General features: G+C 38.8%; 1 protein-coding gene across 1 annotated transcript in view; it reads right to left on the reverse strand.

The window, feature by feature from the left end:
• Positions 1 to 14211, reverse strand: part of LOC109372653 (Down syndrome cell adhesion molecule) — a gene marked incomplete at both ends in the record, with an annotated part of 567322 nt that overhangs the window by 135651 nt on the left and 417460 nt on the right. Inside the window, one exon of the mRNA XM_019626036.1 lies at positions 6931 to 7209. Coding sequence (XP_019481581.1) covers positions 6931 to 7209 — 279 coding nt within the window. The remainder of the gene's footprint in view (positions 1 to 6930; positions 7210 to 14211) is intronic.

Raw genomic sequence — 14211 nt, forward strand, 5'->3', positions numbered from 1 at the left:
ACATTGGTCTCTTATCATCCTTTGAACACACAAAACTCACTCCTGACGTAGGGTCTTTGTTGGTCTCTCTGCATGGAACTTATTTCTTATAGGAAGCTCCATGACTTACCCCTCATTTTAGTCAAGTCTCTGCTCAGAAAATCTCTTCAGAACAGCTTACCCTGTCCATCCACCTAAACACCATTCCCATGTCGGTACTCTCAATCCTCTTACTAAGCTTTATTTCTCACAGTACCTGTAGATACCTGACATTATTTATTTTATATTGTTGTCGTCATCTCTCTCTTCCACTGGAATGTGAGTTTTGTGAGGCAAAGACTTGGTCTCTCTGTTTTGATCACATGGTACCCCGGACACTCAGAATACCTGTTATCAAATAGATGCTTAATATATATTTGTTGGAAAAATTAATGGATGAACTACAATGATAAAATGAATATGGTTATCAAAAATTAGATCAATAAACATAGCAACAAGATAGTGCCCTTGTATAATTTTTATTTTCCTTGCCAAATAAATGTCAACCAGAGGCCTTTTAGATAGTGTATTTGTTTCTCAATGTGGCAGTTTATCATTAAAAGCCAGAAACAACAGATAAATCATATGAGTAGGATATAAAGAAGTATGAGAAAATTACATATAAAAAAATCATTGTGTTGGCAGCTTTCCTCTCAGTGGTGCAGAGCCAATAATAGGAACCAAAGGGCAGGTGGTTCTGTCATTAGGTCTAGTACTTTCCCTCCAAACGGCTTCATTAGTGCCAAGGTCACCCATCTGAGATGACATTAGGGAGATCATTGGTCCACTGCCAGTGTAAGCCATGGAGCACACACAAGAGCTAAGTGTCATTTTCTTTTCCTTTTACAGTATTTCCCTTCTAACAGTTTATTTATTTTAAATTAAGTCTTTATGAATCAATAACCCAGGTTATCAAAAATGTGCTAAGCTCTACAGTGACCCAGGTCATATGACTGTGATATAAGGAATAACTAGGAATTGGGCCCCCTAGTTTTCATTTTTATCATACTCATTGATTCAACACCTCAGCTCAAATGTCTTAGTTATAGATTCCATCTCTCACATGAAATCTATCCCCAACTGCTATAATTTCTTCAAAAATATATTGTTCTTTTACCTTTTTGGCTGCAGTACCAAGGGCACCATTCTAATTGCCTGATACTTGGATTACCCTGGGGCCTCTCCTATGTGATGTGTCTTCAATCATGTTCCAAGGTTGCAGCTGACAGGTGTCCACATCGTGATGAGGGGTGAAAGGGAGAAGAGAGCAAAGGAGGGGAGCAGGGAAAAGGTCTGGGGAGCCAGGCTCACAGGCCAGTGGGCCTTCCCTTGGCAATCCTGTCAGTAGAGCCACAGCCCATCAACTGCTACTAGAATGGTCTTCCTCCCTCAAGGCAATTCGTTCAAGGGCATTTGTAGCTCCCCATCACTTCCTATATCAAGCAAATACTGGTTCAAGGTCATAAGCAGATAGGCAAACTATGATTGGAACAGCCTCTGTGTTCACTGGTGCTGTTCGTCCCTCACCGACCTTAGAAAATATGGCGAGACACCTCTGTCCTCCCTATATTCATTCATTAAATTGGAGGTCTCTGCTACCAGCTGGGTGCTAAGACCGTAGTTACTTATGCCTTTTTATTTAAAGTGTGGTAACATGTACTTGAATCATGCTTTTTCATTAAGATCAATGATCTTTGCTTTTTAATTGGTATATATCTTCCATTTATACTTGATGCAAGTATTGATATAATTGTGTTTAAATTTCCCATGTACTTGTTTTCCATTTCTTTCACCTCTATTTTGTTACTCTTTGTCTCTTTTCCTAACTTTTTTTATGTTTAATTGAATATATTGTAATATACTCTTTCATCTGCTCTATTGAATTAATAGCTATACCTATTTGTTTTATTTTTGGTAACTGCTCAACAGTTTACAATGTACATATTTAACTAGCACCATCTACATTCAGATAATATTATACTGCTTTGTGCATAATGTAGGAAGAATTTTACAACAGTACAATTCCATTTTCCTTCTTCCTGTCCCTTGTGATAGTATTGTTGAGTATGTTATTTTGTATATGAATTACACAATAAAGTATTATTGTTTAAAGTTTAAAGGCCAGTGCTTTCTGGCTTGAGTTTTTTCTGGTGAGTAGTCTGAGGTTTTCTTAGTTGCTTCTATGTCTTTAATGAGTCTAATTTCTCTGTTAGATTTAATATTTTATCATTAGTTTTTAACAATTTTATTATGATATACCATGGCATGATTTTTCCTTATGCTTATTTTTCTTGGGTTTCATTGTTTTTACTGTAGATTTATTTATGCTTTTCATTACATTTGGAACATTTCCAGTCAATTATTTTCCCTGCACCTCCTACTGAGACTCTTACAATGTATATGTTGGACTGGTTGACATGGCCCCAAGTTCACTGAGGCACTGTTTGCCTTTTTTTTGGTCTTTTTTCTCTTGTGAAAAGATTTGGATATCTTCTCTTGCCCTCTTTCAAGTTCAGTAATCCTTTGTTCTGTAGTATCCAATGCTCTATTAAATAGAGCCAGTGTCTCATTTTAGATACTGTGTTCAGATCTAGACTTTCCCTTTGGTACTTAAAAAAAAACGTGTTTCTCTTCTTGCATTCCCTCCTTCGCTCATTGCGTACATGTTTTCATTTGAATTCTTGCAAACATTTGTGATAGCTGCTTTCAAACTTTGCCTGCTAATTCCAACATCTGTGTGTCCATTAGTCTGTTTCTTTTCATTCTTTTTCCTTTTATTTATGGCTCACATTTTCCTGTTTTTTCACATATCTAGTAATTCTGTACAAGACACTGTGAATATGCTATGCTATTGAGAGGCTGGATTTTGTTGTTTTGCTTTTAAGAGTGTTGAATGTTATTCTTCCAGTCAGTTAATTTAATAGTGGAGAAATTTTATCTGTCAAGGCTCTCTTCAGGCATTTTTTAGGGCTGGTCTCCAGTAGCCCTTATTCCAGGACTAGGTTAGCCCTACTTTTAGCATGGTGGCCTCTGAGATTTTCACTGAATTCCTCATGTGTCTCTATTCTGGCTAGTTAGAACTCTAACATTTTTTCAGCACTGTGTAACCTCTGGAATCTTCATTCATCTCGCCTGCTCCTAGCAGTTGTTCTCTGCTAGATATCATAGAATCTCACCAAGTGCATGTAGAGTGTAATAAAGACTCAGAGGAACCCCTAAACAGATTTTTAGAAACCTTGTTTTGAACATCTCCTTACTCTCCAGTACTCTGCCCTGCAAAATCCAGAGCCACAATAGTTCTAAATTGCTATCTCTGTTTTTCCCGCCCAGCACGCTCACTGTTATTTGGGCTCTGCACCCTCTGCCATAGTTTGGAAACTGCTCCAGGCAGAAGTCTGGGGTGAATTTTGGAGTTCAGCTCATATGCTTCCTTTCTCTCAAGGATCATAGTCCTGAGCTGCCTGTTCCACTGCCTGAAAATGGTTGTTTTATAAATTTTTGTCCAGTTTTATAGTTGTAGGTGGTAGGAGAATAGATCCATTACTTAGTCCTCTCTGATGGTCTCATTAGATAAATTTTCAAATTTGTGTTTCAAGTTACTTGATCCCAAATCTGCCTCCCTAGAATTTCCAGCCATTTTTGTTGGTTCTACCTTCAGGAGCACCTGTCCCACCATGGTTATTACTATACTAGTTTGAACATATTCTACTGGTGTAAAGAATCCAACCCAATTCACTAATTCAAGGACTTTGTTACTATAGTCATCTCCTCTTTATCCTGCCACATATTTTTCCCTCTCTGTTGACTCATTCCCATCAGCATATAAGCTTCCCTTGCCCCATGTCCGTCTCTAACTTCTCCACTTTCTGCCTCCTGTCATAGTAACATACCTAAAAATGTGAAAATGGTTGTCTTTTATTGAATTTCCACACATTCATTGATCTCCCTTTCTTTTGAGCCCCACTAGTCAGGTATTCATGGCAGCCATGCTCTTCAAGGTCACAAACAATATCCATCTTCTTAAGCCCAATGACCAATTCTTGGTTTTCCCTTTTTCTGCGTTCAGCAGGATTTGATATACTTTATTGCCTATCTTTCTGGCTGGATCTGTTACCTATTTTGCTTTCAGGGCCCCACCGTCCACTGGATTTCCTTCCATTTCTCTGGTTGCTCCATCTCCCTGTCTCCTGTGCTGATTCTTCCCCTCATTCTGGAACCTTCCATGTTGGAATGCCTTGAGCCTAGACTCTCTCGTGTCTCCCACATCAGTGTTTCCCTTGTCACAACTGCTAATCCTTGAACCTTCTCTTCTGCTCAAGGAAATTCCCTTTATCTTATTAAGTAAAATATGTGCTTCCATTATAAATTCTGCTCTCATTTGCAATATCCACTTAGTAAACATGTTTTGTTTGCTTTGCCTCCAAAACACATTGCAAATTCAACTGCTTCTCATTACCTTGGCCATTACCACCTACATACAAGGCACTTTTTATCTTGCCTGAACTTCAGAAATAGCCTCGTACCTATTATCCTTGCTTTCTGAACCAGTCCATTCATCACACAGCTGCTAGTGTGATAATTAAAAAGATAAATCAGGCCAAGTCACTGACCTGGTTAGTCATCAATGACCTCTCTCTGCATTAAAAAAAACAAAAACCTAGACTTCTGAAATTGCTGCATATTCAAATGAACCATGGTGCTAGGACTCAAACTCGGCTGCATATTAGAATCAACTTGGGGATTTTACAAATTACCGAAGCCTGGGTTTCACCTCCAACGGTGATTATTTAATTAGTATGGGCTGCAATCTGAGTATAAGAATTGGAATACATGAACTTTTAAAAGCTTCTCATATAATTCTAATGTGTGACAAAATTTAAGGTGAACACACAATGTGATACATAGATGATGTAGTATAGACTGGTACACCTGAAACCTATGTAACTTTACTAACAATTGTCACCCCAATAAACTTTAATTAAAAATAACCACTTACAGATGAGTTTTGAAAAAAAAATAATAATGCTCCTGAGATCTGAGAGATGGGTCTACTCCCAAAGATTATGATTTCATTGGGGTTAGTAGGGACCAGAAAATAGTCGTCAGTGTTTTTACATCTCCCAGGAGTTTCTATGGTGAAGTCCAGACTGACCACTGCCCCACGTCAGCTTGTCCTCGGCTACTTCTCCAGTCACTGACCTGCTTGTGAAGCACATTTCCTTCCTCAGGATTTTGTCACCTAACTGCTGATTTAATGTTAATGTCACAGAAGCTTATTTAACATATTTGAAGAACAACCACATGGAGACATTAACCAAATTATGATCAACTATATTATTTTGAACGGCTAGGTTCCATTTCAGTTCAGATGATCTTTGCCTTGGTCAAAGAGTGGTTACCTTTTCTGCAAAGGAAAGTGATGCAAAGAACACTCGTGCACATTTTTGTCTAGCAGTTCTATCCTCTGACCTGATCTTTCAGAGCAGATATAGAGGGGACAGGCTGATGTACTGCTTTGCCCTTCAGAAATGACATAGTAAGAGTCAATTCTTCTTATGAGAAAATACTGAGGAAGCAGACACCATGCAGGTTCCCATTTTTATTTATCTTCAAAAAATGGGGAAAAAATTCATGTATCCCTTTCTCATACTCAAAAGTGCAAGGCAGAAGGAGAAAAAAATGTCATTTGTATCTTCATTTTGTATCTAACTGAACATATATTTTCTTGCTCATTTACTCAGGGAAAATGTTTTTTACAAATACAGAGTTGCTTTCTTTATATGAATCTGTATGCTTCACTTTCTCTTGTTGGCAAATAGATAGAACGTGCATTACTTTTCACCCAGAAAGGGAGAATAGGTGTCATGGGGACAAGATATGAGGACTGAAAAGGACACAGGAATCTACTGCTCAGGGAAGAATCTGCCCAGATCTATCGACTACCCTGAAGATGATGAAAACATCCCCTCTTGATAATTACACTGAGAACCCAATGTTTGGGGATTTTGAAATTCATATAATCACATTAATATAAATCTTTAACTTCATACAGTTAATTTGGCAATGTGGGTGAATATTGTATTGGTAGATGAGTGCATGCAGCTCTGGGGAAACCATTAAACCACAGAATAGCCATGCTCAATAGACTTTCCAGAACATTAGCTGCTCTCTTTGCAGATGAGGAGCATGAACCTTAATGAGAATTTGGTCACTTGACTAGAGATTTGAAATAAGACTGTTGCTTATATTTTAGATGTACTGAGACAATGTTTTCTATAAGTTAGACTACCCTATTTTTAATTGTTTTCATAAATATTACCATGGTTTGCTCAATTTAATAAATCTTGCAACAGCCTCCCAAAATAATGACAGATTTAATGCTAAACAGAAGAGAGGCACAAAGAAAACCACATTTCTAAAACCAAAACAAAAAATATAAAAATCTACTATTTTTTTTTTACTTTTTAGAAAAACTGTGATAATACGGCTTTGACAAATGTTTTTAGAAGCCATTAATCTAAGTGATAACATTATTTTTAAAAGTGCTACATAAAATAAATACAACACAGCAGGAGCTCCTGGACTTTGGTCCTCAAAATCAATGGGTTAATATAGGAAAGCCCTATTTCAGGAGTGAAATTCTACAGCTTCCATACATTTCTTTGCTGCTAATATTTTGAAACTTTATCTTTTAGGTGAATGAAACCTTGGTATGGAGTTTAGGGGAATTCATAGTTGGTTTCTAAAGCTTTATTATTATTATTATTATTATTGTTATTATTATTATTATTATTATATTACTTTTTAATGGGATGACAGCAAATTCTATGAATTCTAGATATGTCCATACTATTTGAAGCCAACGCCCTAATCAGGCTGCACAGCCACACGCGACCGGCGTTTCGCACTCACCTCTCACGATTAGCTGGCTCTGGTGCTCCACGGCTGCGGCCTCGTTCCGGGCTATGCAGGTGTAGTTTCCATTGTGCATCAAGGAAAGGTTGGAAATCCTTAAGGAGCTCGTGAAGTCGATGTTGTCAATGGTCACCCCCAGGCTCGCTGGGATTGGACGGCCATCCTTCTGCCAGGTGATCGTGATGGGTAAGTCCCCTGAGACCACAACACACGGGATGAAGACGCGCTGTCCGATGGAGAACCGTGGAAACTCAAAAGGCTGGATAAAAGGTGGAACTGAAAGAAAAGAAAAAACAACTATTAGAGGAAAGATAATAATGAGCCGTGTAAATATTCCACATCCTCTTTTCCTTGAACCCTTTTGCATGACATTGAAAGAGTCATCCAATCACTGCTCCAAGCGTGCAAATATATGAACCACTAGAAGATTTGAAACTGTGCTCTCTCATTATTTGAATTTTATCATCACTCTAAATGAAAAGCATGGCATGATCTCTACTCCAGGAAATATGTTTAATGCAATTTATTTCGATATACTTTTTTTAAAAATTCAATAATCATTTTGGAATGAAAACATTTCAGACTCTGCGCTCCTTGGTATAAATTCTGTGAAAGAGGGATTTGGGTTTGGCGTTCCCTCAGAAGCTTTATCATATGAAGAGATTTCTTTCCTGCTTTGCTATTATCAGCATCATGATGGCTGGCCCTCCATCCATTCCCTGCTTTACTGATAAGCATACCTAAACCTATTAGGAAGCAGAGACTCCAATTTTTTTGTGTTAAACCTTTTTTTTTACATCTAATGTACAACTAATAGCAAATGTTAATTTAAAATAGGTATTTTATGTTAGGATAATCACATCTTTACTTCAAACCCCTCAATTTTATACATTCCATGTGCATGACCTCAAATTATGAAATGACTCACGGCCAATTTCTGAGTTGTTGAGATGTGCTGGTAATGAGAATGAGGTTATAACCTTCAGCCTGGCCAGCTGTGGACAAAGCAAAGCTCAGCCTGGAAAGTTCTTTCCTGATTTAATTTCCCAAAAAAAGTCCTCTTGATCCTTCTTGCCTCAGGACCACTCTTCCTCGGTAACTTCTTCTTAGATGGCCTTATAGGATTTCAGCATCAGAAAATGGTTTAAATGGAGCCAGACAGCCACGTTTGAATCCTACCTCCATTACTATTACTTATGTGATTATGGGAAGGTTTTCAATACGCTCCCTATCAGCCTTATGGGGTAGTTATTCACAACCTCACTTCATAGATGGGAAACAAACTCAAAAATGTTACTTTGCCCTTCATCACGGAACTAGTTCACTGCAGATTGAGGGCTCAGATTTTATCTATTTTTTTTTTTGGCAGGGACTTGGAAATAACCAAGGCTGCAAAACAATATTATTAAGCATGCAAATAACCCAATATGAACCAGTTATTATACTAGATTATTCTATAGAATGAAGTTATTAAATAGTAAAATATTTGCAGAATTTGTTCATTAAATCACTTGTAGTTTCACTGCAATTATCAACTTGGGGGAGATGTAAGGGGTTCAGCTGACAAACATCTGAATAGAGACCATTCAATCATTCATTCACTCATACGGTGCTTATTGAGCACCTGGTCTGTGCTTGACAACACTGTGTGCACTGGACATACAGCAATGAAATTAATATAGCATCTGTGCACCGTGGCGCTTTCATGGGTGGTCACAGGTAGTGGATATCAACAGAATACAGCCATGGCTACTCTATTATTATTATTATTATCATCATCATCATCATCATCACCATCATTATTATTGCTACTATATGCTTTCATTAGCAGTGGGGAGTTAGAGCTCAGAATTGCAAATACAGTCAGAGTTAGAAGGATTAGTAAGCAGATGGCTCAAGTTAGGTCTTACCAGACAAACAACCAACCAAACAAGCTAAACATTGTAAGGCACTGACAAGGAAATTCACTGTCACAACTGCTGCGGATTCTCAATGTAAAGTCAGAACTTCGGGTCTGCAATGAGTGGATCTGATGCTACGAGGTCTCAGGATGAAGTTCTATCCGGTGCTGGCAGGAAGACCAAGTGAGGGGACACTGTGATTGCTCGCCGTTGGCATGAGATGGGAAAGCACTGACTTACTACACAGGCGCTCTAAATCCTGCCTCAAGTGGCGCAAGTGTTTACTGTATGTGTAAATATTATCAACACTTAATAAACTTCCATTTTTAACAAAAAAATAACTACATTTCCTCTTCTTTGGCTTCTCACACACAGGAGCATGGTTGGCAGTCTATCCAGACCGCCTCGTAACCACTGTTGGCTTGATGCTCATAATCTGAATTGCAGATCATTTTTTTTTTTGATGAGAACTTTGGAGCCAAGCTACCTGGTTTACATCCAGCTGTGCTACTAACTAAAGTCATTGATGCCCCTCTGTGCCTCAGTTTCCTTAACTGTAAAACAAGAAGTGCTGCTGTGAAAACTGAATGAGTTAGCACAGGCGTTCACAAATTTTCATGTGGACCTGAATAGGTTCTTTTGCACTAGTTCTATTTCCTAATTCTTTAAGATGAGAGGGGAAAAAAGCAGCTAATTTGAAAGATTACTGGGCAAGGGAGAAAATTCTATGTCTCTTACCAGTTACAATATGGCAAAGAAATATATAAGGACTTACTTTCTATTTTGCAAACCAAGTAAAATAGATAACACATAGCATATGTTTGACCTATTAAATTAGAAAACAATATGTAGGCAGTCAATAATTATTAAAAATAAGAATGTGTTCCTACAGAAGAAGAAACTAATAGGATAGAGAATGGGCACGTGCATACCATTTTTCAAGAACTGAGGCAAGAAGTAGCTACAGAGAAATCACAGTTAAAAAAGAAAATGAAAGCAAAATCCATGCTACCTGTAATTCCAAAATATCTGCAATTCATTGGGCTATAGAATTCTAAGAAATGTATTTACAGCTACAGAAGTAAACTTCAGAAACTTTAGCCATAAAGCCACACTGCTGAAAATGAAGAAGTATTCCCATGCATGTCACTCAAAGGAAAATCCCGTGTTTTGCACATATTTTAAACTGTTACAACATTCCTAGTTATCTCATTTCTTGGTCTTAACCAGATGCTGAGAATGCAACTGATGAGGGCTCAGTGAGAAGCCACAGTCAGCAAGCGAAAGGGAGCGAGAAACCGGCACAAACCATGACGTGTAGACATAAGAACGCAACACACACAGCAGTCGGGGGTCATTTTTGTGCCGGGGCCCTCAATAGCCACCTTTTTAAAAATTAATACAAAATCCTAGTACTTAATTAACACTGAATCCTGAGATATAGTTACTATATTAAATGGAAAAAAGAAATAGCTAAAATATTTTAAAACATATTTACAAAAAAAACAAAAACAAAAAAAACAAAACCCTATCCAAATAAATTAAAATAAAAAGGTTTTCATGATGAAAGGAGGAATTTAGAGGGAAAAGTCATTTTCTCAGAAAATGTGAAAATCTAGGTTTCTTGCTTGTTTTGCTCACATTACATGAGGATGCATTTTTTAAAATGCAAATTAAATCAAAAGACCTACTTGTCCATTGACTCACTTCTCCCCTCACTACATGTCTCCCTTGGTTCAGCCATGACTCACAAGCCTGCTGTACAAAACGCTAAAAAAAAATAATAAAAAAAAATTTAAGGGGTCCAAAGTCTTATATTTTCATTCATAAGATATTAAATTGGAGGCAAAAATGAAAGCAAGTGATTGAAAGAACTCCTGCAATGATTTTGGTAAAGCCAAATCACTTGTTGAAGATCCATTGCTTACTTCATCTGGTTCATTATATCACCTTTTAAGGTAAATTCTCTGAATCTTGTTGGCAGTGGAAGCTTGTAATATAATGAGCAGAAATTCTGAACAGAGCCTGCAACAGGTTTTGACATAACGTTCCTACCCGAAGTGTGTAAATATCTGCTAAATGTCACTTATTACCAGGCTTGTTTATTTCACTCCATAACTGTGCAAGTTCCTTTCTCCAAGGCAGTTCAGAATCATCGAATGCTGCCAGATATTAATTTAGACTGATATACTTTCTAAACCCTTAACAAGAATGTTAAGTCAGGCTAACATCTTTCTGTGCCTTGTCCCTCAAAAATTAATTGTATAGTCTTCTTCATAGGAGAAAAAGCCTGATTTTTAAAAATTTCCCCCCAGAGAGGAATATGACATATTGAAGGAAACATGGGTTGGGTATCGGTCAATCTTGGGTAATGAGCAGAGCTTTCTTCATCCAGTTTCTTTAACTCCATGATCCTATTTCTTTGTGCATAAAATGGTGATAATAAAACACAATTCATGAGAGCATTGGGGAAGGGCTTTCTGTAACATGGCAGCATAGAGCCACGGGGGTACATAGCAGTTGCTCAGTTAGCATCATTCTATCTTTCCTCTTTGTGACTTTTTTTTTTTTTGTCCCAAGGCGCATTATTCACTGGAAAAAATCAAATCTATTATATGGATATTGAGACACACGGGGTTCTCTTTTTATTGCCACGTATCATTTATTTCCTCAGTTCTACATCCTGTCATCTCTTTCCTAGTGGTAATTTAACGCCATGGCCACCACACAATTCTCGGGTTGACTGCTGTCAGTCTCTTGCTGTTCAGAGTGCCTGCCTCAAGCCCAAGTCTTCTGACTTACAGCAATGGGTACTTTCACCTTCTCAGCTCCTTTTCTCATCCACTTCCTTCCCTCCGTTCTGTCTAACAAGCTCTTACTTCTCAGCCTTTAAGAAGTTTTCTTTTTTTAATATCTTACCTGCTTCCTGCAGCCTCCAGAAATTGCATCTGCTAACCCTGCCCATATGGAAATGCAAACCCCATGGTCGGTTTCTGAAAGTTGGTCCCAATTACACAGCCATCTGAGGTGTCCACATGCCCACGGGACACACCCAGGACCAGCACTAAAACTCTATGCTGTCCATCAAGATGCAAGCTGTGTCCATCGACATAAAACCATGGGCTGATGAACACAAGTGACTTGTGCAAAAAACACATCACTAAATGGTCTCTCTGCCCATGAGACTGGTTAGTTGTCCCATTCCGTTACTTTACAACATGCTTTAGATCCCAAAATTGTAGATCGCTGTGCGATATAGTTCTCCACTCTGCTGACACAACCCAGTTTAAGTCTTCCTCTGTCCACTCCAAGAGCCTGTTGCTGAAGATTCTCTGATGGAACATATCACAGTATGACTCATGTGAGTCCAGTGATCTTTGTACATGTCTATTTCTTTAAGCGGAGAGATGCAAGAGGCAGGAGATGTATCAAGTTTATCTTTTTTATTTCTCACAATTAGTGGAATAAATAGTGTCTTATATATCTTAATTGCATAATAGTTTTCTTAAAATACCTTTTAGAGGTGATGATGAAATTGTGTTTACACTCTGAATGCTAGACAATCCTGAAGTTATGAGAAGAAAGGGAGACACACCCAGGACATAATGAGGACAAGATGGTAGGGCTTCATTTCATGGTCTGATTACAGCCCAGGGGCCGAGGGCTTGTAGCTGGTGGTTCCAATGAGCCATCTCTCCCCCTCCTGGCAGGGCAAGTTGGGGAGACAAAGTCAAGACCTGCCCTCGCTTATCATGTGTGGCCATCCGTGCCAACTCTGAATGACTACGTGAGCTTGTTGCCCTGAGCTGGGTGACTTCTGGGCCAGCAGCAGCCATAGCTGCTCCTGGCTCGACATGAACGAGGCTGCTGGTCCTGCGTCGGCTGGAGGAGGAAGGACATGCGGCCGAGGTTCAGGGAGACATGACGTGGGAGAAAGACGTTGCTGGAGCCTGCAGGTGCTCGCACAGAGGCTTCCTCGTGTCCACACCTGTGTGGGCGCCTTTGGAAGCTCTCCTCATTCCTTGTTCTAAGCTCCCCTTGGGGTTCAATATGAACTGATGTTAACTGACACCCAAACACTGACCAGGGAAAGAGCAGGCAGGAGTGAGCCAGAAGGGTGTTCTCTGGCCCTGCTGCTGGGTGGGAAAGACAAGAAAGGAGTGGGCATTGTCCCTGTGACATGGTGGGGATGACTTTCTGGGTCTCTCTCTAAGGTTTCCTCAGGGAGTGGTGTCTTGGGCATGTTTGTCACAGCCTGCCTTGTGTAAGAAATAAAAAATAAAACATGTTTAACCTATATATTTTTCTCTCAACCTCGATTGGAAAGACCACATTTAAATTCTGTGGCTGACTTAAGAGGGAGAGTCGCGTGCATTTAGAGAAATTTCCAAATGAAATGAATTATTTAAGGCTTGCTCAAACAAGGAGAATTCCTGTTGGTTTAGTGATCTTTTAAGACAGGCATTATACATAAAAACCAGTAAACTGGAGTTTCAGAGACGACTCAATTTGGGCCAAATTCTAACTTATGAAGAAACATTTTTCCCTCAGGAACAGAAAGCAATAGCACGACCAAATCATTCCTATTTACTTCAATTTCTGAAACTCCTAGGTTCAAGGAAACTGCCACAACTTGAAGGACTGTTTATAATTAAAAACAGAAAACCACAGGAAAACCAAATTCATGTAGAAAGAATTTCACAATTCTCACCAGAGACGAGCACCGACAGTCTGCATGCAGTGTCTGGACGTCTGACCCACTAGGGTCGGAATGTTACCTGCTGCAGAGACGGCTGGGATTCACCTTCCCCCAGGTTACACTGCAATTCTTCCAATGGGCTGGAATGATTTTTTTTTCAGTTTTTCAAGATTTAATTTTTTTTTCAGTTTTATTGAGAAATAATTGACATCCATTACTGTATAAGTTTAAGGTGTACAGCAGGATGGTCTGATTTACATGTATTGTGATGTGAAGACTAGAATAGGTTTAGTTAGCATCCATCATCTCATATAGGTACAATAAAAAGCAAATGAAATGAAAAATTTCTCCTTGTGATGAGAACTCCTGGGACTAACTCTTAACAGCTTTCCTGTGTATCAAAGACCAGTGTTACCTGTGGTCGCCATGTTGTGCATTACATCTCGAGAACTCACTTATTTTATAACCAGAAGTTTGTGCCTTTGGACCACCTTCCTCCAATTCCTCCTTCCCCTTCACCTTGCCTCAGGTAACCACAACTTCCATCTCTTTTTCTATGAATTTGATGTTTTCTGGATATTGCATATAAGTTGAGATTATACAGTATTTGTCTTCCTCTGTCCAATTTGTCTCACTTATCCTTCCATGTTGTCACAAATGGTAGGATTTCCTCATTTT

The sequence above is a fragment of the Hipposideros armiger genome, unplaced genomic scaffold (assembly GCF_001890085.2).
Source record: "Hipposideros armiger isolate ML-2016 unplaced genomic scaffold, ASM189008v1 scaffold_653, whole genome shotgun sequence".
Lineage (NCBI taxonomy): Eukaryota > Metazoa > Chordata > Mammalia > Chiroptera > Hipposideridae > Hipposideros > Hipposideros armiger.